The 24,120-nt window shown below is 45.2% G+C and overlaps 4 protein-coding genes across 4 annotated transcripts; all 4 read right to left on the bottom strand.

Annotated features, from left to right (window-relative positions):
* Positions 1-115: 115 nt before the first annotated feature.
* Positions 116-6,883, bottom strand: LOC131877333 (cadherin-87A-like). Its single transcript, XM_059222956.1, has one exon. It carries the CDS (start codon positions 6,574-6,576, stop codon positions 769-771), a length of 5,808 nt encoding a protein of 1,935 aa, XP_059078939.1. The 5' UTR covers positions 6,577-6,883; the 3' UTR covers positions 116-768.
* A 961-nt stretch (positions 6,884-7,844) lies between these two features.
* LOC131877334 (uncharacterized) lies at positions 7,845-12,253 on the bottom strand. The gene is made up of 2 exons (XM_059222958.1): positions 9,043-12,253; positions 7,845-8,963 (listed from the first exon to the last, which is right to left on the bottom strand). The coding sequence occupies exons 1-2, from the start codon at positions 9,669-9,671 to the stop codon at positions 7,991-7,993; spliced, it is 1,602 nt and encodes a 533-aa protein (XP_059078941.1). The 5' UTR covers positions 9,672-12,253; the 3' UTR covers positions 7,845-7,990.
* A 2,188-nt stretch (positions 12,254-14,441) lies between these two features.
* On the bottom strand, positions 14,442-16,559 carry LOC131877335 (SET domain-containing protein SmydA-8-like). Its single transcript, XM_059222959.1, has 4 exons — positions 16,192-16,559; positions 15,396-16,119; positions 14,816-15,275; positions 14,442-14,727 (listed from the first exon to the last, which is right to left on the bottom strand). Exons 1-4 carry the CDS (start codon positions 16,233-16,235, stop codon positions 14,483-14,485), a joined length of 1,473 nt encoding a protein of 490 aa, XP_059078942.1. The 5' UTR covers positions 16,236-16,559; the 3' UTR covers positions 14,442-14,482.
* Positions 16,560-22,315: 5,756 nt separating this feature from the next.
* Positions 22,316-24,052, bottom strand: LOC131877338 (G1/S-specific cyclin-D3-like). The gene is made up of 3 exons (XM_059222962.1): positions 23,363-24,052; positions 22,676-23,065; positions 22,316-22,608 (listed from the first exon to the last, which is right to left on the bottom strand). The coding sequence occupies exons 1-3, from the start codon at positions 23,780-23,782 to the stop codon at positions 22,402-22,404; spliced, it is 1,017 nt and encodes a 338-aa protein (XP_059078945.1). The 5' UTR covers positions 23,783-24,052; the 3' UTR covers positions 22,316-22,401.
* Between the last annotated feature and the right edge of the window lie 68 nt (positions 24,053-24,120).

The following is a 24,120-nucleotide window of genomic DNA, read 5'->3' on the forward strand; positions in this document are numbered from 1 at the left end:
TCCTTCGGACAAATACCTTCTAAATTTTGCGGTTAAGTGTGATAGTTTCAAGTCAACACTCATTAAAGGTCGGCTAAGAGTTTTGAACTTGTCTCTATACACAAGGAAAATAGTGAACGCCTGATTGTGTGTTTGATTGTATTTGGGATTAGTTAGATCGTATTTTATTTCTTTTCAACTAGGATATGTACAGGGAGCAATAGGGGAATGAGATAAAAGTGTGTTGACAGGGCAATTGCTGGAATTGAAGTCCCTCTTTTTCAACGTTTTGATTGATCTTCTTCTCGAGCAAGGCGACAAGAAATTCGAAGCCATTCTTCGACGAATAACAGCCAAGAATGGTATTGAATGGAAATCGCAGAAAAGGAACATGAACTGGGGTGACGAGACACCCTTCTTGAATTTCGATGCACTCGCGCATTAATCATCGTGAGGACTTGTGCGAAATTTAGTCTCACACGCGAAAGCGCTCTGGCAGGAGCACAACAAATAGCATAAGCCATAACTGAATCGCTAGCTAACCAGGCGTTGTCAGCGGCCCTTGGAATTTGAGTTTATGAGATACAGCTCGCTTGGGGAAGGAAAGGACGTCGTTATGAAGGGTGACAACGCTGTCAAATATATCACAGTAAGCTGGGCTGGCACCACGGCCATCCTCATATCAATTAGAAATGCACCCTTGGATAATTTGGCGCGAAACTCACTTGAGTCGTTTTTGCTGCGAGTTCGGTCATGTTTTTAAGGAGAAAAAGCCCTAAGATCGCTCGTTCAAATGAGGTCAGCCACTAATTCCGGCTCTCCTTCCTTGTTAATGATGAAATTGGAGCGAGACCCGCTGAAGTCATTGGAGAAACGTCTAGGCAGCGAGCTCTGATGGAGAGGAGTGGAGTGAATGCCAGGGACCACCGGACCCGGCGGAGACCGATGAGACTTCTCTAAAGTGGCATAGTCAGGAGCGGGCTCGCCATCCGGACCGTGCAAGCCGAGAGTGCCGTTGAAAAGACTCCTCCGGCTGGAAGGAACCATAGGTAACTTATTGATAGTGGCGTATGCATTGCTTTGAGTATCGAGGTGCGAGGCTCGACTAACGCTGCCAATCCGAGAGGACATGTCGGGATGACCATTGCCGTTGGTACTTGTGCCGGTCCCACTGATGACACTGTTCTCTTGATCGCTGAACACGGTCATAGTTAGCTCCTGCTCTTCGTAGGCCTTATACTGTTGATCGATCCACAAGGGATTATCCGTTCCGCCTCCACCGGGACCGGGTGTGATGGGTGAGGTGCCCTCATCGATGATTGAGGCCGAGTTATAGATTGGCATAGAAGAAGTGTGGTAGTCCTTCAATTTTTCAGGCTTGGCGGAGGACTTGGCTATCCAAGATTTCATACAGCAACAAAGGATAACGAACATGATGGCACCAAAGAATATGATAATGAGCAGGGCAATCAGGGCAATTAGATTCGAGTCGACTGATGTTGTTTCAGTCCTGACATCGGTGGCAGGCTGAATGGTATGGATCCCTGCCTCCTCGTAGTAGAGCGAGAGATGCTCATAATTAGAATCGACCGATTTGAGTACATCCTTCGGCATCAAGATCGAATTCGTTTCCTCGTCCACGGCATGGACAAACATATCCGTCATGTCTCGTTGAAGTCCATCCTGTTCATGAATATGAAAGCGGATATCATCAATAACGATGACTTGTTGGGTGACGTTTCGGAGCTCCGCGATGATCTTCATCTTATCAGCATTGACCTCTTTGGGAGTTTTGGCAATGACCAATTTGATGAGTTGCTCGGGTTCGTACACCCAAAGATTAACTCGGGCCTTGGCCCTGTGATTGGAATTGGATTCTTTGGCCTCGATATCGATCACAAAGCGATCCTGATTGAACTCCGCGATCAGAGCTCCCAACGTGAGTCTGCCATTCCCTTCCATTTTAAAAGGTGAGGGCACCAAAGAGCCTGACGAAGTGGTGCTACCTGCTCGATAGAGATCGGACGATCTTAGTGCGTAGCTCAAGTCGCCCGGTCCGCCCAGATCGGGATCGTGGGCCTCCGCATTTAGAATAAGATCCCCAACTTTGGCATTGAATGGAATGCCGACAAAAAATTCGTCACTACGGAATTGCGGCAAATTGTCATTTTTGTCCTCGACGAAGATTTGCACCTTCATGATGGAGCTATCGTGAAGATCTTGAGTTTCCATGTCGATGTCACAAGTGTCCCCCTCGCATACCAGATCGGCGTTATTTGTTGCCTTGATGATCACTTCAAACGCATCCCGTGTTTCCCTGTCCAAATGTCGCTTCGTGTAGATGTTGCCGTAGGTTTTATCAATGCTGAACCATCTCTCCTCATTCCCGCCAACGATGTAATAATAGACCAGGCCGTTTTTGCCAGTGTCGGGATCTTCGGCCTTCACTCGGCCCACGAAAAAGCCAGGCTCCTCTTCTTCGGGTACGGTGAATCGAATCATGTTGTCACCACCAACTCCCTTCGGGAATGTCGGGAAGTTGTCGTTTATGTCGGTGATGACGACAGTGACAAATCGCAAGGTCTCAAAAGCAACGGGAGTTCCATGATCCCTGGCAACAAGGACCAGTTCGTACCTTTCTCGAACTTCTCGGTCAAATCGTCCCAAAGCCTTGAGCTCTCCTGTGACCTCATCCATACTGAATCTACCTGCCCTGTTGACGTTGAAGTTGTTGTCTTTGATGAAGTAGCTAATTCTTTGATTCTCTCCAACATCTCTATCCCGGGCATTTACCTTGAGGATCACGATATCACCCTCAGCTGATTCTTCAGGAATTTCAATGGTCTGATCGGGAGGGGGATCTGGAAACCACTCTGGCTTATGAGTATTCACATTCTCGATGTGGATAATGACTTTGGCACGATCTAATTGTGTCCAAGAGCCATTGCCACCTTCATCATTGACTACGATCATGATTTCGTAACTCTTGCCGCTCTGGCCTTGGAAGGAGGCGTTTGGATACAGAACACCTTCGTCGGCGTCGATGAAGAATTGGTTGTCTTCGTTGCCCTCAACAATCGAGAAATGGAGTTGTCCGTGGATTCCTTCATCTACATCCATGGCTGCCACTTGAGCAATGGGGGATGGTTCGGGGTAGTAAGGGATGTTGTCGACGATCGTGACTTCGTAGTCTCGTTGAATGAAATTCGGTTGATTATCGTTCACATCTAGAATCGTGATGTTGACGGGCACAATGGATGAGCGTCGAGAACCAGTTGGTGCCAAATCAGAAGCTACCACTTTCAATACAATAAACTCGACCCGCTCTCGATCTAGAATCGATGAATCAATGACACTTATCCGTCCATCTTGGCTCCCGATGGAAAAGGCATTCCTGTGGGCACCCGTCAGTTGGTAATTAACCTGACCAAAGTCACCTTCGTCGCTATCCAAGGCTTCCACTTGGAGAATGGGTGTGTTCGGCTCAGAGTTCTCGTATAATGAGGTCTGGTATTCCTTTTGAGTAAATTTGGGCGTCTCGTCGTTTAGATTCTCAATATTGGCAATGACCACGGCCGAGGCGCTTTTTTGAGGCACGCCAGCATCAAAGACCACCACGTCGAAAGTGATGCGTTTCTGCTCCAAAGACTCGAAATCAATTCGATCCTGGACGATGAGTTCGCCTGTCCCGGGATTGACTTGGAAGAATTTGTTCTTGGGAATGATTTTGAACGAATCTATATTGGAGTCGACGTCAGAGGCTCCAAATTTGTACACTATCGTGTCATTGGGTTGTTCCTCGGGCACTGTTATTGAAATATAAGGACTCTCCAATGTCCAAGGCTCTTGGAATCTCGGCTCAAAGTCGTTGATGTCAACCAAAGTGATAACAAGAGTTCCAATGCCATATTGGGGAGGGTCAGCACTTTCGTCAGTTACCTGAACCGTTAAAGAGACAATGGCGGCTACGTTTCTGTCCAATGGATTGGTCACGAACACTTGGCCTGTGGTGTCATTCACCGAGAAGAACTGCTTGAACAATTCTGTCCCAACCACTTGCTTGCCATCCTTATCCACGGCTGTGATGGGCTCAACAATCGAGTAAAGAATATCGACTTGATCACTTATGTCAGGATCGGTGGCATTTAGTTGAATCACAAGATCGCCCACTGCCGTGTCTTCTGTGATTTGGGTGCGCTGGGTTGAAGGTAGGAAGTACGGAGCCTTGTTGTTTTTGTTCATGACTGTCACGGCCAAGGTTGTCGTTCCAGAGAGAGATGGAACGCCTTGGTCGTAAGCGATGATCTCAATATTGTAGCCTTCCCTTCGATCAAAGTCCAACTCATTGGAAATGGTTATGAGACCGGAGGTTGGATCCACTTGAAAGTCATCGTACGATCCCTTCTGTATTCGGTACGCAATCTTTGCGTTGGGGCCAAAATCTGCGTCAGTCGCCATCACATTCTCAATTGGGGATCCAATTGGAGCATCTTCGGGCACTGAAGCTATGTACATTTCTTTCTCGAACGTTGGATGTCGATCGTTGACATCTTTCACAGCTATCTCCACAGTCACATAATCCACGCTATTTCCGTCAGTCACCTCCACACTCAGTTGAATTCTGTCGGTTGGAATGTTGTCCAACCGAAGGCCACCTTTGGCTTTTACCTTAATCTCACCCGTTTTGGGATGAAGAGAGAAGAGATCATTGATATTGCCATCCTTAATAGTGAACGTTAGACTAGATGAATCGTCCACGTCATTGGCACGTAGAACCAGCTTCGGTTGGAATTCTGCTTGGCCTTCATTTATCGTCGCAAAGTAAGAATCTCTTTCAAACAAAGGAGGGTTGTCATTTGCATCTCCAACAGTTATGCGGAGATTAACCACCGTCTTTTTCCCTTCCCCGTTGTCATCAGTTGCGGAGTAAGATAAAAAGTATGCCTTAGTGACCTCGTAATCCAAGCAATTGGTCGCACAGGCAGCCACTGTGATCTTCCCTGTGATTGGATCCACGTTGAAGAGCTCTGCACCGGTTCCACGGAGCTGATAACGAATTCCTTGGGTTCCAAAATCTTCACTGTCCCTGTCCTTGGCGTTGATTGTAATAACTTCAGTGCCTTCAGTGGCGTCTTCAGAGATCAATGCTGTATACGAGTTCTTTTCAAAAACTGGACTGTTGTCATTGAGATCCTGAATTTGAACTGTGACGGTGGCTGTGGAGGAAAGGCCCTCTTTGGTGTTGGTCTCTTCGGCCACAACCAAAAGCAAGAATTTCCTTTCATTGGGATTCTCATAATCCAACTTCTTGGAATTCACTTTGATACTAACAGCACTATGACCGTTTGCGTTTTTTGGCTCCACGGAAAACTTTCCGGTACTATCGATCAGACTGAGTTTGAATAGTGCATTTGGACCGGTATCCGTGTCTTTCACTTCCATGTTCAAGTTGGCCAGAGGTGTTCCAAATGGAACATTCTCAGTGATGGAGACGTCATATTCTTGTTGATTGAAAGTAGGAGCCTCATCATTCACATCTCGAATGGTAATAGTAACATCTGCCGTTGAGCTTGTTGTCGCATCTGTGCCAGGAATGCCATTCACCAACTCTGAGGCCCTGACCTTCAAGGATAGAACTCCAGATGATGCGGTTAGAGATTCGCGGTCAAGTTCTCGATCGACTCTGATTTCGCCAGTGTTTACATCAATGACAAAGTAATCATTTGGGTTTTCTACCAAGTCATAAATGATTCTTCGAGGGCTTCCGGAATCTCCATCTTTGGCTTTGATTTGAAGTACACGTGTGCCAATGGGATCATCTTCATTCACGATGCCCGTAAGCGAACCACTAAATACTGGAGGCGTGTTTTGTACATCGATGATTGTGAACAAAATCTCGGAATTGACCGTAAATTTCCCGTCGTAAACCGCGATCGGCATCCTGAAGATCTGCCTTTCTTTGTAATCCAAAGGTCTTTTGAGAACAACCGATCCGCGGAACATGTCATGGTCTGTTTCTCTTCGTCGTGGAACGATTTCAAAGTAGTCGCACAACGTGCGGAATTCTTCTAATCGGAGACATTTCACCTCCAACACCTCACCGACGAGATCCACATCCGTCACCTCAATGGCTCTGAATATAGTTGTATCTACTGGAGTGTCTTCATTGATGGCAATCTTGTAGGGTAGGCCTTGGAACACCGGCTCATTGTCGTTTTCATCCAAAACGATGACGGAAATCGGAACTCGTACCACATTCGGAGTGCCTTGACCTTCTTGGACCTCATCTTGAATAGTGACCGTGAGTCGGATCTCGTTGTCGTTGATGCCTTGTCTTGACTCTCGATCAATGATTTCCACCACGGTTACCTCCCCAGAATCGGGATCCACGGTCAGCATGTCTGTGCCCTGAAGACCAAATTGGACCCTGGATCCTTCGGGATCTTCACCCTTCAATTGATAAATGACCGTTCCAACCACTGTGTTTTCGGTCAAAGTATGTTGGTTCATATCTGCGGTAAAGTAGGGTGCCAAATTTAACGCCTGACATGCGTTGATCACGGCCATCGTGACCCAAAGGGCCCGAATGACACCCATTTTGAGCGATTCTTCCTCTTCTTTTCTTGTTCCAACGACTCACAAACAGTACCGTCAATAGCACTTACTTTCACCGCACATGAATGTTATTATAAACACACTACAATATCCAATCTTAGATACGATTCATGCTGATCAAACACTCTCTCCCAACCCCAGCTGAGTTTTCAAAAGTGGTCCCCACGCCCAAAACCACGGAGAAATTCAACATGGCCGAATTTCAAGTCTGGCTCTATTGGCCGGCACCAGTTCTTGCTTCCAGTACCAGAGAAGTCCACTAGGTATAACTAGTAACCAGTGCCAATAGGTCTGTGGCGGCAGTGGATTCCTCGTCTCAGGTAGGTCCAAGCACCCCTCGGCTGAGTTTCATCTGATGGACACACCACCACCACTACTACGTGTACCACTAGGACCATTGCAACTGCTACTTCCACCACAACCTCCACCACTACCATCATAGTTGCTTACGATGTTGCCCTGTACAACGAGTGCTTTGCTAACCTGAAGCTGTAAGAGGTAGCTAGAGGGGAGAAGATCTTACTTCGTACTCTCTCTCTTTCTCTGTTTCTCTCTCTCTCTATCCATTGCACTCCACTACCTGTCAGTGTGGACCTATATGTACGTACACAGGTCTGTAGCTGGGTTATGTGTGTGCTCCGTCTTGACTTGGGTTTCTGTGATGTGTAACGGGATTGGGTGGAGAAGGCTCAAAGCTTCTGGCCATGGACTTACTCACCTTGCCGGGTGAAGAAGGGCCCTTTAACTCTCATGCCTACCGAGGAAGGCTCGTCTAGTGTGGGGAAAGCGAGCCCATGGTATGCGGATTGGGATTGATTTCCGCCTTGTTCTCCTAGCCAAAAAGCTTTGTAACGATCGCTTCCTTGAAGAACAGTAGTAAGAAGAAGAGGAAGCAGGAAGCTTAGTCAGATCTAATCAAGGCAGCATCAACTTGCTTCATGAGTTATGACTTTCCTATTTGAAAATGAGGCCACAATTGAACGGGAAAAAGATGAAGATTCCTTTTTTTTGGAAAATCAAAGTAATAGCTGGCTACTTACTCAACCTTAGCGTGACAAGTTAGTGTCATCAAAAGGAGCTAGGCGACTCATCATGCGCTTGCAGAACACCTTTTGAAAAGAAAAAAGTCAGCAAAGGTGTGCCCACATATTGTACCAGCACTTTCGTTAATCAAACTTTTTATTCTGGTTGAGGGAATATAAACTATCACTGTGGCACCTACGGAAGAAATTGGAAGATCAGAAGATGTCTTGTTTTCTCTGTTAATGAAATATATTTTGAAATAGAGAAAACAGAATTGATGCATTAAGTGCGGTTGAACACATTATGAGGGCAGTCAATCAATCAATGATTGGCTGATCACAGAGAAAGAAAGAAAATCAAAAGAGAAATATGATTAAGTCTGATGAATGCATTGAGAAAGCCAAGGCTTGCTTGGTCTGATAATGTTATTGTCCATCGTATTCCCATCTCCGGGTGCTTCGTTCTTGAGGAAGAATCCTTGATCGCCTCTGCTCAATTGGACCCAGCTTAGGAGCGACCTTCGAGGTGGGATGATCAAATAACTGGAGTTGGCCCAAAATTGTTCGGCTTCTTGGGGTTCTCTGTGTTCCGTATCCATCCTGACCGAACTGATTCCTGGCAAATGTCGATAACGTCTTAAGATAGCCTTTAGCTCAAGATCAGTGAAGCGGCTGTCGGGGAAGCGAATGAAGGCCCTGGACTTGCTTGGTTCCAAAATTGTTATGTTTGTTCCATATCGGCGATTCAGGGCCTCCCAGAAGTTATAGTTGCGCATTGGCACTCGATCCAAGTAGGCCTTTGAGAAATGCAGAACTATCGTGCTGATGGCCTTGGCTTTATGACCAATCACCCATCCGAAACGAATGCCAGGCAATTTTAGGTATTCGTCTCTGATGGCTCTCATTTGCTCTTTTGTGTAGAGGCCGGGCTCGAATTCCAAAATGGCCTTGAGATCATCCGCAAACTTCAGGTTGATGGAGACGGATCCGTAGATGTGGTTGAGACTACTCCAATGCTGATATTGTCGGACGCTGTTCCCATTCATGACTTTCCGATCAAAGGCGATGACGATTTGATATGTAAAGCGACAGTCGTCTTTTCTGTCCAGATATACTGAACGGACCCCAGGAAGGGCCTGATATCTTCTGGCAATATCTATCTCTGGATCTCGGCATTGTATGCCCCCTGCAAAGTCTATAAGTGCTCTGTTCCACCCTCGAAGGAGATGAATAGCTGAGACCTGGTATTCGTCGTTCAGGAAATCCCAATTGGAATACCCTCCGGATATGGCGAAAAAATTCTTAGAAGGCACTCCGTCTGGCGAAAATCGAATCATAAGGCTTGATCTAAAAGAAATATTCTTCCATTTTGAGCCAAGGGGGGGGTACCAATGACTTTTATATGTAACAAGAACAAGAAACTCACGTGCTCTCTATTCTCGGGTGCAACCAGGCACAGAGGATGCCTTGCACTTGAGTCATCCCTGTGGCAATTTCAATCAGCTCCCTTGGTCCATAGCCTTCATCTTGGCCATAATTGACCTTGGCCAACCAGCGAATGTGTTTGACGTTTATTCTCATAGTTCTGGCCACTCGATGGATCCGAGAGATCCCATGATGTCGAAGAAAGCACTTTGGATACACCCAGAGATCCACTTGGCTTTGATTCCTTACTTTGATTTGTGTGATATTGGATCGGTAGATGTGGTTGGATCGGATATTCCTTTCCACCCAATTGGCTCCGGGCAGCCAGAATCGCTTGAAATGGCGTTTGATTTTGTTTTCCTTGAACCCTTGTCGCTGGAACTCGATTCGCACGATGTAAGTGATGTTAGTCATACCGTAACGTTTGTTGATGTTGTCCCAGGCATCAAAGCCCAGGAAGTAGCCATTGGAGTAGATCGGGTTCTCGAAGCTCATCATGACCCCCGGGGCTTTGGAGAACTCTAAAGCCTTGGCGGGTTTGATTTGCCACTTGTGGCAAGCTCCGTCCCGCCAAACTTGAAAAGCCCACCATGTTAGCATAAGAACACACCTCCACACAATGTCAGTCATGGTCCTCCTCCCCCTTCACTGTCTAGACTAGTTTTTGGGTGCCTTGGATCCATGAGGACAACACGTTGCTTCTCAGGCTGACGCTCGAGGAACGGATGGAAAATGGCTCCATATACCCGAGGCTCCGAAGGGCAAGGTCAAACTAAATCCAAGGAGCCTCTCGAGGTCTTTCTTGCATAGTCGTTCAGTTTCTCCTTGCTCCATATTTCGAGAGAAAGAAGAACAACACGCACCAATGAGAATGGAGCACCGAAGGAGATAAGATCTTGCGCCTAGGAACGCATGAAGAGGATGGAAAAATCCTCCAAGCGCTGAAGAAGGGCCCGTTCGTTCCATTATGTTGCGTTCCACCGCAGGGTTTCCTTTGTTCTCTGGGCATTGTGGAAGCAATCATGCTCGGAATCCATTACCGAGGACTGGTAAATCGTACGTTTACAACGTGCCAAAGGGAATACCTCGAGTTCGTCAACCCTTCCTTTCGTTCATCAAGTCTGCCCTTCGAACCTCATCATCTCTTTCCCAGTTGTCTTTGATTTTGGACGGTCTCTAATCCCTGCTTCGGAATCACTTTTATCTTCCTGCCCTACTCAAAGTAAGTGCGGAGTCGCCAAAGTATGACACAAATCCAGGTCTTCGGATTAACCCAAAGGTGATTTTGTGGTGGGTGACGAGTGAGTTGGAAAGAAAAAGATGAGAGACAAGCTGTTGCCAGCTCTTCACTCACTCTTCGTGCTCATGAATGATGAGGAGCATTGTGGCTCCGATTGGAATCCCTTCGCGGTATGGCTTCAATGGGCTTTTCTCGAAGTTTGAGGCCACATTTCGCTTCCCTTGTCGTTGTCGTGGATGTTTTCCTCCTCTTCCTGCTCTTGTTCTAATTTCCCTCCGTGTTGTCCAATGACTCCTCGGTCACCACAAATACACATTCCTAACCAGAGAGATTTTTTTTCTGACAAATCTGAACTAATAAGCTTGGCATCACATCTCGTGACAGATATTTTTGACGAGGAGTTCTTTCATTTTCAATCAAAAAAGCCGAAACGTTTGCTTCCAGTTCATTGTCTTCTTTTAGGATTAGCGCGGGAGTCATATCTCAAACCTATACGGATTTAATGAGCTGCTAGCTAGATCTTTTCATGCGCGTTTTCGTTAATGAATTGCATATAAAACACTTGCTAAAGGCTCCCTGGAGTGTTCTGTGCATTGAAAAAGTGCATTTTTGGGACGTATTAGTCTCAAGATCGTGCTCGTCCCAGTGAGGTTCTCCCCCGTTGGATAATGCATCAAAAAGGTCACAGGGGGCAACCAGAATTATTGATACTTATGCCACTGCATTCATCCCGAGCGAGCCTTCAGCTGTGCCTTCAAAGATCATTCCCTCACATACTGAGCAATAAATGAGGGCCATTCATTTCCAAGGCTAAAACAGGCTCAGAGTCTGACAATCGAACAGGAGAAGGGCACAAGTCGTAAAGCCGTTTCATGATCGCTCGTAAAACAGCTCCAAAGCTCAAATTTAATTGTTCAAATTTGCCCATTCTGCTTCGTCCACGGCGTTTCATATCACAATTGTTTGTCCAACACTTCGGGACCGTAGAAAAGGGTTAGGTTTAAGTGCTGTTTCTTTTTTGACCTGACCCGAAATTGTGCCCTTGCGTGATTTGCCGTGCTTGATAACGACCAATTTGAAATTGAGGCTCTTCCAGCCAGATTGATCATATGTGTACGTGCACTGTACTAAACATCGCAGACTGATGATTGCAAGCTAGATACTATGTAGTAGTAGTAGCATCTTGAACGCACGAGAACTCGAGAACTCGAGAACTCACAAAGGACAGAGAGCATGAAAACGAAGATGGTCTCCACCTCCTCTTTGCTTTGGGGAAAACGGCCTCTTCGCAGTGGACTTGACGATCATTTATCTTGGAAGAAGGAAGTCGAAGAATATCCAATTTCCTTGACGGATCTACTGGTTTGGAACATTGCTGAGGATGGCCTCCATTTATCACGTTCATTATGAGGATCTCTTTTGATTTGTAGACTCAGCCAGCTCTGCATTCAACTGAGTCGGTCAAATAAAGCATTACTGACGTGACACCAAAGGGAGCCATGAGGCCGTCATCTCTTTTTTTTGGTGTCAGTTCGGAGAAGGCAAGCTATCATTAATCACGAATTCGCAGGCACAACTCAAGCACAACTCAACTGAAAGGAGGGCCTTCAACAACAACACTCGCATCTTTGATCTTGTCCACTGAAGTTTGCACCAACAAACCTAGAGAAAAAATCCTCTCCAAAAAACACTATTTGTCTAGTGTGGGCAATTTTTTTACTCTTGTGATGTTGTGACGTCTGTGTGTCCGAAACCAACGATTTCAAAAGTGTCGGCCACTTCAACGAAAAATTCCTATCTCCGCCCTAAAAAAAAGCTCACCCAAACATCAGACGACGGCGACGTTGCTGGATCTGGAAAGCTTTTCAAGTTATTGACAAAAGGAAAGGAAAAAGGGCATATTTCTCCTTTGCAGTGGAACTTTTTTGTTCACACTTGACCAGGCAAGTTTTGAACTTTCCTAAGCCCAATGCCAGCCAGCTTCTTGGCCGGCTTGAATGCTCAAAGACACGTCAATTCCAACTCATGGGCTTGTAATCATATGGTCGGAATCTCTCTCTCACTCTCCCCCAACTCTCCTTGGCATTGATATAGCCATTTCCGAGACTTTTTTGATCGGAGGTCATTTCTCGACTGACATCGCATTCTCCTCCCTCTAACCTTGAAAAGCTAATTTCAAACTCAAATCTAGACTTTCGGTGAGCGAAACGAACAGCAGCAATATATTGTCTATAAATGCCTTCATTCCAACTGGCTCGGAACAATAATTACGGAATCTGTAGCCATCTTTTATGTTCAGTTCAACACGTGTACAACTCCGCGTATATTGGGTTACATTGCCAAAACAAGATCTCCTGCCGCGGATTTTGAGGAGCCAACATACGTCAAGAATGGACAAACATCTTGCTAATTAGTCATCACTTTGGCACATTTTTGACCTGCTCGTTGGAGTAGTGGAAGAATTGGAATCAAAATAAGCCTGGCAAGCGGTCCCAAGATGTCGGCCTCATGGGGGAATTTTTTGAACCCTTTGATCATGTTTCCTCACTCTACAAGCTTATTTAGCCTTGTACAGGCAGAATCCTAAAGAGTCGCACTCAATATTACACGTGCAAGTTTTGGTAGATTGACCCCCAATGGTCCAACCAGGGGGCCAAGGTCCCATTGTGGTTGATAGTTTGCCTTGACTTGGCAATCTCCTGGGGAGATTAAGAATTATGCCTCTTGAACTAACGAGGTGCTTCTTTTGCATTGTCAACACGTTCTGAGTGTGCACTCATTTCCTTAAAACTTGACTTGGTCATTTTTAAGTGTTTCATTTGATTTCTTTGGAAGTCTTGAGAATGATCAATAGATGTGAGGGGATACTAAGAAGAGATACCTGTTTTATGGGCAAGTCCAGAGCAATGAAGGAAGGTAGTAATTCCCTGGAGCGCGGATGCTAAAACACTCTTCACAACGAACGAAAAAAGAGCTTCATTGGACCTTGGCAGACACTGTGTATCTCAGAGTGTACTATTTACTACGTACATTCCTGCTTGGCTGCCCTACCATCTCCCATTCATTGGGCTCGTTTTAGGGGATCTTTAGTTGCCCATTGGGTCTGTTGAGGTTCGTTCTCGAGCCAAAGAGACGACTATCTACGTATCTGTTTGCCCTCTGGGTTGAATATGGTCTATTGATAGAGGATATTCGCGTCAAGAACAACTCAAATGTTTGACGTTGGGCAGGGAGCATCATCATCATCATCAGTGGCATGAGGGATGGTGGTTTATGTGTAAGGAAGAGTTTCTGGAAATGCTCGAGAAATGTGTTCCCCAGCCAGACCACCAGAGGAAATGGAGGCGATCACTCACTCATGAATTACCCTCCGACATTGTCCATTAGTCCTTCGCCACCTTCCTTGCCTTCTCAGAGTTCAGGGTTACTCATCAATTCAAAGGCACTCAAAAACAACCTTTTCCCATGATCAGTGGTTGAATTTGTTGTTCCTGCTACTCGTCCCTTATAACACAAAATTAAACTCGAAAATGCCAATTTCCGCTGGTACGAGTATTTACTTTTGAGGATAATGACCAATCCCAATGTAGTACCTAGCTATATACCGACGAGTGGTTCTTGTCTGATAAGGTGAGTAGTGGCCCTGAACAATCATTTGTGCCTCCTTGTGAAGAGTCACAAGATACTTGTAATGGGTTTGAGGCAGAGAAATGGTCATCCTACTTCAAATTACTCAGGATATTACTTTTTCCACCTTGACGTGTCTTTGTGATAGCGGCCCATTCCAAGAGTCCTTGTTCTTCTACCTATTTTTCAATCCTCACCCACGACGATTGCATTCGTGAACCTGGATGAGATAGAATAGAGCACACACCATGAGCCTCATCTACATTGCTACCACCGTCATCATTGTCATCATCATCACCATTATCATCAGTCTTCAGATGGATCTCGTGAGCAAAAAATAAAACCTAAAAAGACAATGTGGACACGGACAAATGTCTGACTAACGCAAGTCCGCTCAAGTGGTTCTTGACGACGTGTCTTGACTTTTGTTTCCAATTACCACCTTGAAATTACCCCAATACAAGGTGACGAAATGTCTTGGACCCAGAATGAGACCCGCAAAAAGTACCCTTGAATGAAATGGGCCATGGTCGTCATGTCTTGTGGTACACTTTATTTCACGTTGTCTCCTTTTTCACAAGTCTCCGAATTCATTTTGAATGTGCTGCCTCAAAGGTGCAAGAGTTGGTTTCGCTCCTTGGTAAATGATCCCTTCAAATGATTCGGGTTTCTCGAATTGAAGCATTTCAATCGATTGTTGCAAAGAGCGCAATGATTCCTCAAATTCCTCTTTGGCCGAAAGAATATCAATCTCATCGTTGGCATATTGCAATTGAGCAGCCATGATCTGAGCCATGTGCAATTCATACAGCACCACACCTGAAACGAGTTTCAGATGTGATGAACATTTAAGAAAAGGGAATAATTTTTTTTAAGTGTATTATGACATGACATATCCGATAAGTACCTCGTCTGGAGCTGATACCGGGATCAATGACATCGAGCACTCTCAAGATATCCTCGCAAAGCCTCCGTTTGCGGATGATCTGGTCCAAAGTGAGACAATTCATTTGATATCCAGGAATCCTACCAATCATGGTAATCAATCCGTATTTTACTTTCAACATGAGTAAATTATTCGGATGCAAAAGGGTCTTGTATCGGGAGAGGAACATTTCACACAGATCCACCACGGTGGAGGAGTTTGATTTCAGCAAAGCTTCCGTTTCCTTGAATGCCTTATTGAAGATTTTCTGCACAATTTCTTTGGTCATGCCTCGACCGCATTTTTCGCACTTGTAATCGTTTTTGTCCTTGCTTTTGGAGACTGTTCCGCCACAATTGGAACCACAAAGTAGAGAGTTTCCAAAAGTGCCCAGATCCGTGGGATCGGAGCATCGTGGACACATACAAGTAAAATGCTTGCCCTATGACATAAGATTACAAACAGTTGTAAGAAAAGAATCATCAAAAATTTTCCTCGAGAGTTGGCCCAATTTTCAAGGTTGCCAAAAAGTACCTACATGTATGTTTTGAATATTACTTACGTATTCCATTTTTTCTTGTCTTATTGCACTGGGCAGAAACGTTTCCACATACGATATAGTGATGTTTTCGGCCTTTTTGATCGTTTGTTTGGCTCGAAGCGTGATTGAAAACCCATCCTGGATTGATCCAAAGGTTTTGAAAGCATTTGGCACACACGAATGGGAACACATGCTCACATCCCTATACACAGCCACAACGTTTGACGTGCCTGACACGGTATCCACCAAGAAATCATTCGTGTATAAGATCCCAAATATGTTCGAGATCTCTTCTTGACTCGTTTCCATTGACAATGTGTCCTTGAGATAGTTCCAAATCTTGGCGTGACTGCCATTCCAGGATTTGGTTTGTTTCCATTTGGTCACATGGGATTCCAAGTGGAAGAACTGTTTGGCCAAGGTCGGATCTTGGGCTTTCAGAACCAAGACTCGCAGAGGAAGAATGATATCGTACATTGGTTCCACCTCCTGGTACTTAAATGTTGAGGTGTCGACTTTGACATTTTTCCTTTGGAACACCTTGCACTCTGGCGTGTGGTTTTCCAAGAATGGACAATCCTCACTGCACATTGGCCATCCACATTTCGGGCACAAAACGGTTCCATCCACTGGTTCGTAACATCCTAAACACACTGGGTAAGTGGAATATCGAGGTCCGCATAAAATTGGCTTTTCTGACCACAAACATTGTCCTTGTTCAAATTCTTCAATGGCAACTAGATGTCTGAAATGTAGAGCTCAAAGTTGTATGGCGTAGAATCCCTAAGAATACGAGCGTACTGAATATTTTGTTTACCGTCCTTCTTTGTCGTTGGTGACAACTTCGATATTTGCCTCCATGATGAACTTGGGGAGTTAACTTCTCGTTTGAGCTCGTTCTTGAGAACAATTCGTTCCGGAGAATGTTGGCACTCTCTTTTAAGCCTTCAATCTTGGCCTTCTTGCCAACTCTCGAGAACGTACTACACACATCTCGTTCATAATCGATCAGATGATTTCCACCACTGCCACAAATTTCCAGAATAATCTCGAGATTCTCCTTCTAAAGGAAATGCTGGGCAAAACACGGAGTTTTGTCGGTGGAAGTGCACGAAAAGAAATCATTCCGAAATCCGTCGAAGTTCCTTTCTTTTTTTCCTTTTAACAAATCACACGAAAACAGTAGAAGAGTGTACTTTGTGGTACAGATATTTTGCCTCGCTTTTTTGCAGAGCAGGGCTCAAGTATCGTACACCTCCACTCTTCTTCGTACGGAATAAGATAGCTTTCCAAGTTGAACGCGATCGTCCTTTCATTCGTTGACTCTAGATACATACGTACATAGTACGGTGTTTCAATTTGTAGAATTGTATTCATATTAGCTGCTATTTTCGTGGCTTATCCCCTTCACCGCTTATCCGCTTAACCCCTTCCAAGAACCAATTAAATTCTGCGTCGACAGAAATTCTCAACTCAGATTGGTTGAGGCATAAGGTAAAGCGGTCAAGCGGTCAAGGGGATAAGCCACGAAAATATCCGCTATTGTTTGCACCAAGGTATTCATTCATCACTTCAAACTGACGCACACGATACCATGTGCCTTGAAGGCCTAATTTTTTAGATTCTGAGGCCTCTTGTAGGGACAAAATTATATAAATCACCTTTATCGAAATTAGATTTGGGAGTTGTATGTATGCATGTATGTATGTATTGGGCTCAGTTATAGTTTGTAAATTACAAGAGAGTGGAGGTTAATATATACTATTATAGTTTCTGTAAAAGGATTTTGATTGTGCTTTGATGAAGAAAGGTTTGGTGATTTGTCTTAACCACCTTTGTGTGATTTGTGTCATATGTATGTACACTCCTATGTTGCGAGCTTTAATCCTTTCATCGATACTCTCTTTTTCCATGTCTGTGGTCAAAATATTTAAAGAGAAAGAGAGATTACTCTTCACAGACCAGTCAAAAAAGTTGAAACTAATCTGTCATGCCAATGACAGTGAGTCATTCAAGAATGGCCAATGTGTCTTTTCAATGCCCGGGAATTGATTTTTGTCACTGAAGCGTGCATAAACTTGACCTCATGTCTCATCGCCAGAGAAGGAGAAAGGTTTATGAAGAAAGTGAAATCTTCTCAACATTTCACCCACAGGACGTTTCGTGGGAAAACGGTGGTCAGGTTTTTGATATATTGACTCTCGTCGATCTGGTGTTCGTTCTGACTTTCTGACTTCGTACTTGGATGTACGTCCAGTATCCCCTTGTGAACGAAGGATAGCTCGGACGGACGACTGAGGTTCCCCTCGCGATTGTTGTTAGTTTTCAGGATTTGTGTGGTCACAAATTGTCCATAACTCGCAGTTCTCACCAACGTTTTGACATCACCTCGTGTGAGAGAGAAGAACCCTCCAGCCCAGTTTGATAAGTTTGCCAATGAGGGAGATAAGCGGATTCCTCGCCAGGTTTTTCATATGAACTCGGGGCGTGGTGGTGGTCGATATCCATATTTTACACCTTATATTGACTCTCCTGAGGTATCCTAGTCAAACTTTTGGTTTTCATGTTTGCTTTCCGTGAGTGCCAAATGTTCTGGTGTCCCCTCCTCCTCCACCTTCCACTTTGCTGCCCCTGGAGTAAGAACGAAGGAATAACAACAACTACTTTTTCTTCTATTTTGGGTCACTTTTTTCTCCGTTGTACTCGTACGTATTTGAAGAGAGTGGGAGAAAGTGTGTGCGTTTGTTCGTTCAAGGATAGATATTCTTCGGGAATAAACAACACTTAACACCTGGATGCGTTTGAATCAAATCTTTGATTGCCAATCTCATCAATCCCGATGATTTCGAATGATCCCTTCTTCCTGCCTTCCTACTTCAGGGGGCAATCGACCATTGGGTCGACCGACCCGTAGAGCCTTGAACCCTTGATTGAAAGAGCCTCCCCCCCCCCTCCCCCTTCTTCCTTGGGATCTTCGTTTTAAACGGCTACCCTTGAGATCGATCCCATGGCGAAATGAATCCACTCCCCCAAGATTTTTGGCTGTCACGACAAAAGGCATGGCAGATTTTGGACATTTTCCGAGCCTTTGATATCATGTGTCACACCAAAGATCGTCAATAGTGATTGAGAGGATTCACAGGATTCACTCTCTCTCTCTCTCTCTCTCTCTCTCTCTCTCTCTTTCTCTCTCTCTGTCTGTGTGACCAAAGGGCGATTATGTGTGTTTTTTTTTCCTTTCTGTACATTCTCGTCTGCTCCTGGTTCGCAATGCCAACTGTCCGTCCAGGATTCGTCTGGGTGAAAAAGAAGGAAGACGAGGAGAGATCGTGGTAATCCAAGCGTTTTGCCAGTCATGTCAATTGAAATCTGAACTTCCACCACTGTGAACCTGACCTTGGAGGTGATCAAGCGGATTTGGCGGCATCGATTGTATGTAGAGCTTCTTCCTTCATTTTGGTCGGGATAAACCACCAGCACCAGCACCACCACCAATGCTTATGGCTAAAAATAAAAGATACGTACAGTGGCAGAAGTTCAAGATCAAGATTTGTCGAACATTCCTCGCTGAATTGGATCAAGAGTGAGTGGATTGAGGAGTGAATGTGGCTCGTGTTTGTGGTTGTTCCTCCTCCGGATTGGTTTTCAATTTGCCCCACAACCCCCGTGTGTGTGTTCAGGGGCATTTGGCACCGAAATCGGATTTTGGCGATGAGTTCTAAGGAAGAATAAAACAATAGGGGGACATCAGCGGGAGGTAAACGACGGGCTCGATGAACAGACACAGAAACAAGGGGGAAGATTGGAAGCTACCAATTGATTTTATGGTTCCTGGCCGGGGACAAGCTGGGCGGACAATGAACTGGTTGGAACCTTTTTTTGGTACAATGGCTTTACTTCAAGTACTTTATCGTAACCGTGTGTGTGCGTGTGTGTCTCAGTCAACCATTACAAAGGGCCCAAAACGTATCTCGAAGTAAGTGGTATGAATAGTGCGTATTGAATGAATGTGGCACGAACACATGCATTATTAATGATATTTCGATTGGGTATTTTGTACCGGTGGAGTGAAGATTCCGCCGTTCCACATTGTGTCGTGGTATAAAGGAATATCGATTTTACGTCTTATTCTGAGGTTGAGCTCCTAATTCTGCCCGAGTCGATATCGAGGACCTCGCGGAGAAAGTGCTTGTTAACGGAGTAGTGCTGATATTGGAACTTCTTTGGATCAACAACCATCATGCAAAGTTTCTCCCCACTCCCACCCATTCAAAATCGGCCTCTATCCTCGCGTCATGACGAGAAATTCGTGCTCAACGACACTCCCAAGGGCCTCAACTCGGACGTCTCGCTCCAGTCCTCTGTGCCCGGTCAATTTGACCCCGAATCCCTGGGCTTAAACCCGGAGAACCCGCGAGCCACCGAAACGGACATTGGTCAAATGGAGGACCCCGACGACCCATCTCGTTTGGGAGGCATTATCGCTAAACTCAAACGAAAACTTGGGTGCTTAAACCGCACCGACTCCACGTGAAAATGAGCCAATGAGCCAACCCAACAAAACTTGGAGACCTTTTTTTCTCTCTCCTTCTTCCCTCTGGATGTGAACTACGTACAGTGCCAACCAAGTGTGGAGGTGGACCGACGACTCCGATGTACGTGAATTAGTATTGTCGGTGGATACCAAAGCCATTGGGGTCTGACCTGGGCGGAGTCGATGAGGTCTTTGAAAATCACTGTCATTGAACTCAAAAGCCTCACTGAGAAGGAAACATTACTGTGAATGTGTATTATGTGTGTGTGTGTGTGTCAAGTTTAGGTTGAAAGAGAGCGAGAGAGAGAGCTTTGCGAGGAGAAACGACAGATCAAATGCCACAAGCATTTCCAAACGTAATTCCTGTTCTGTATTTGGACTAATAGACACATTTGTCAAATGTTACACGTGATGGTTCTCTCCTGATGATCCTCTAGTTTGTGTAGGTATACGCACCAATTGGCTTTTTATCTTAAGCTTGCTTCCGACCAAGCGTGAAAAAAAGGCTTCAGAACAATGATAACAGTTTGGTGGGCCGGAACCGATCGGTTTCATTTGAACTTGTCCCAAACGAAAATGTGACTGAGTTTTCCCCTTCTTTCTTGTCCTGGCCAACCAAGAGCCTGGAACCCTCGACTTTTACCACTTTTCCCGAATTGGTCGGACAACGCATCTTATGTTCGTTGTTCAAGAATGTCATGGTCCCAATGGTCCCAACCTGGAAATTCGTCGGACACTCTGAAACCCCTTGTTGTTACGTATGACATGCCCATCGAGTATCCAATTGTTTAGCTAGTCTCGTTGAGCGGGTGATTCGTCTTGGCAACGGAACTGTTTATGATTCGAAATGACAGGCTTGTAACGGAAAATTGCCAGTTTGAAGAAAGAAAGAGTTGTACCCGATCAAATATCGTCCGTCGTTCTCTGCCATCGATGTGACATGAACTTGGCTTCAATTTCTGGGAGACATTCCTCGAGTTGCCTGACAAGCAGCTACTTCGACATTCTCACTCAAGCCCTTGAAGTGGGTGAGAACCGTCGATTCTCTGAGAACCTCGATCCTTGATCATACTTGGAGCACACACGCACAGACACACATCGGGTAGAAATGTGCTCTGCTTTTCACCCGCCGCTTGGAGGGGAAATAAAATTCCTGTTGACATCTGTTCGCGAAATGAGTGATCGCTTTGGGGATTCATTCCTTACTGGTGTACTAGTAATGTCGTCTATTCCTCGGTTGGGGGTGGGGTGGATTCTTTTTTTTCGTCATGTCGAAGCAACGTATTTGGCCGTTTCCCAATATCGAATTGGTTTGTTTTGAGAGTATTGCATGTCGTAAAACGTATGTCTGGCAGGTCATGTGGGACTGACTAGTGGGGGCCAATCGGGCTTGAGAATGTTTCCTTGAGGTTTGTGATTTGGAATGGCAGGCATCTTATTGATAAGGATCGCATTCTTGCTTTATTTGCTAACTTTGATGGTGAGTGATGAATATCCAATGTATCATTAATCCTATAACCCTGCCCATTCGAATTCATTTCGTTTCCTTCCCCGTTCCACAAAGATGTTCGAGAACACAGTATCAACTTAGTCCGATACATATTTTTGAGTCTGCTTTTTATTTCTCCCAATTTCCTCTGCTCAAAGGCGCTTCTCCGCACCCAATGTGCTTCCAGCTGAATTGGAAAAAAAGTTAGTCGAGTGTGATTATCATACTGCATACATTTACCAATCAAGCATGACGATTCTCATCATCTCCTCTGAATTTTGAGCCGGAATGGAAAGGAAAAGAAAGAATGGTACTCGAACCATGCCATAACTCATTTCTGCCTTTGCTTTCCCTCACAAAGGACTCCCTCTTCACCTAAATAGGTAAGTGGGGGATGGTTTTTACATACACACGCATTCTCACCTACTGTGCGTCGGCTTCGGTTTGGGGGATAGTGTGCAAAAGTGAAAAGAGATGAATAGATTGCTCGTATGTTGGGTTAGCCAATGATATGTGACCTTTTTTTAGCTTGTCAATTCTTGTTCTCAATCACACATTTTTTCATTGCCCTTTTGGACAAGTTCTAACCGTTCGTCGAACGACGTTGCCTTTTGGTATGCTGAAAGCAGTTATCCCTCTGGGCATATAACCTAATGGAGCAAGCTTTCATTCTTTTATTCGTATGTATTAATTATGTAGATCCTGCAGCCAAATGAGTTTAGTGATTTACGTACATAGCGAACAATGCAGAAACAGTGTTGTATACCCTTTTGATTTCGAAGGCATCAATCACTTCCAGGGAGATTCATTTCTCCTCTAATACTTTGCATTTTGCTAATACATCCTACTGCTTATCATTCAATTATGTTTCAGTCTTGAAAAGAAGAATAAGAGCAAACGGAAAAAAATACGTCGGTTCTTGTATCATCTTATATTCGTATTAATTTGTATTTGGTTTCTGATCTGTGTGAATATGTTTATGGAATTACGTAGTTGTTTCGCACTCAATAATTCCGTGCAACATCCAAAACTTTGGTAGGTGTGGCGTGCGAGGTTGAGTTGGAAATGGGATCCCAATCTTTCCGCTCCTCGTCGGTAGCTTTGGATTGTTTGGGTGGAACACGTTTAGGTAGAGGACTTGACATGGGACTAGGTTGAAAGGCAGCTCTTGTTAAGAGCTCGACTTGATCCATAACCTCTCTAATATGAACCTGAACAGAAAGAAATATATAGTTGTTATCAGCAACCGTGTAACGTTTGAACAGCAATACTAAATACCTTTTCGATTTGCGTGATCCGTTCGACCTCGTCCAACACGTGTTCCAAGTCCAATGGTCTCAATTTTGATGGAGAAGACGTGGTGGAAGCCCCAGAGGAGCAGGAGGAAGGCGAAGGTGTGTCACGAATGAGGTTGGAGATCGGGCCCTCGACCATTTGTCGAAGGGTGGTGAGAACGCAAGCAGCGGCGACGTGACTAGGTGCCAAGGGTGAGAACATGTGGTGAGATGCGCACATGGTGATCACCGTTTCGGCATTGGCTCGAATCAAATCTCCATTCAAGCCAAGATTGAGCCTTTGGATCCTTTGGATGATGTGCTCGACGAAATCCAGCGCTATAACCGACGACATATCCCATTCCAACTTGGAGAGCAAAAGGACTTCCCATTCCTAAGATGGAACAAGCATTGAAGTGTCAACAACATTAGAGGTGGTTGTATTGTAGAAATATGCTTTATTCACATTCAAGTGCATTCAATGACATGGACGTCCAAAAAGGAAGACAAACAGCCTCCAAGGAGCTGTCTGTATCTTGTCAGTTCAATCAGATCAAGAATATGACAAGAACCATCCAGCCTTGGGTGCCGTTTATGTTGATGGTATCTTCGGTATTCCGTTTTTTTGGTATGGTGTCTGTGCAGAGGGACTAGTCTAGGCAAAGTTCATTCTACGTTATGACTGACTTACCATTATGTCCAAGAGGGTGAGATTGTTGTCCGAATAGTCCACTAGGCGGGAAGCCGATAAGGGGGCGTGTTCTCGGACTTTCCATGCCACCAAAAGACAGACTGCTCCCAAGAGTTGCAACTGGGAGCTTCCAATGACGCAAACGCTGAGGAAGCGATCGAAATAGTTCATGGCGAGACAAAAGATCTCGGCTGGAGCCTGTTGATCCTCGCAGACCTCGACCATCCAGTCGGCCACCTCTTTCCTCATGTGGACTTTGATCTCGGTTTGTACCAGTTGGAAGTAGTTGACACTTTGTGGGATGTATCGGATCTCCTTCTTGAGGAGGGTCTTCAGCACCCGATCATCTCGGAAGATGACGGGATCACTGTAGGCCCTCAGCCCCAAATTGGGGCTTCCGTTGGGGACGATAACGGCCATTGCGGGGGTGCGTCTCTACATCGCTGAGTCTTACCTTCAATTGAAGGAGTAACAAAGGCCCAATGATGATTAGGAGGTGGAGATGATGACCTAAAAACTTTCTTCTTGTGGTAGGGTTTTGTTGGGACTGTTTCCTCTCCAGGTGAAAGTGTCTATGGGATGGATAACTGATCCTAGTTGAGTGGTTGCGGAGCGACGGAGCAGTACCTCTCGGCCCTGAAGAATCATGGAAGGCGACTGAAGAGATCGGGCTTTGTGTGTGTGCCACTTCAGTCCTGTTCATGCAAGGCAAGACTAGACCCTCATTCTTGCGGCGCTCCCCTCGTCGACGTCCTCCT

Source organism: Tigriopus californicus, chromosome 3, assembly GCF_007210705.1.
Source record: "Tigriopus californicus strain San Diego chromosome 3, Tcal_SD_v2.1, whole genome shotgun sequence".
NCBI classification, from domain to species: domain Eukaryota; kingdom Metazoa; phylum Arthropoda; class Copepoda; order Harpacticoida; family Harpacticidae; genus Tigriopus; species Tigriopus californicus.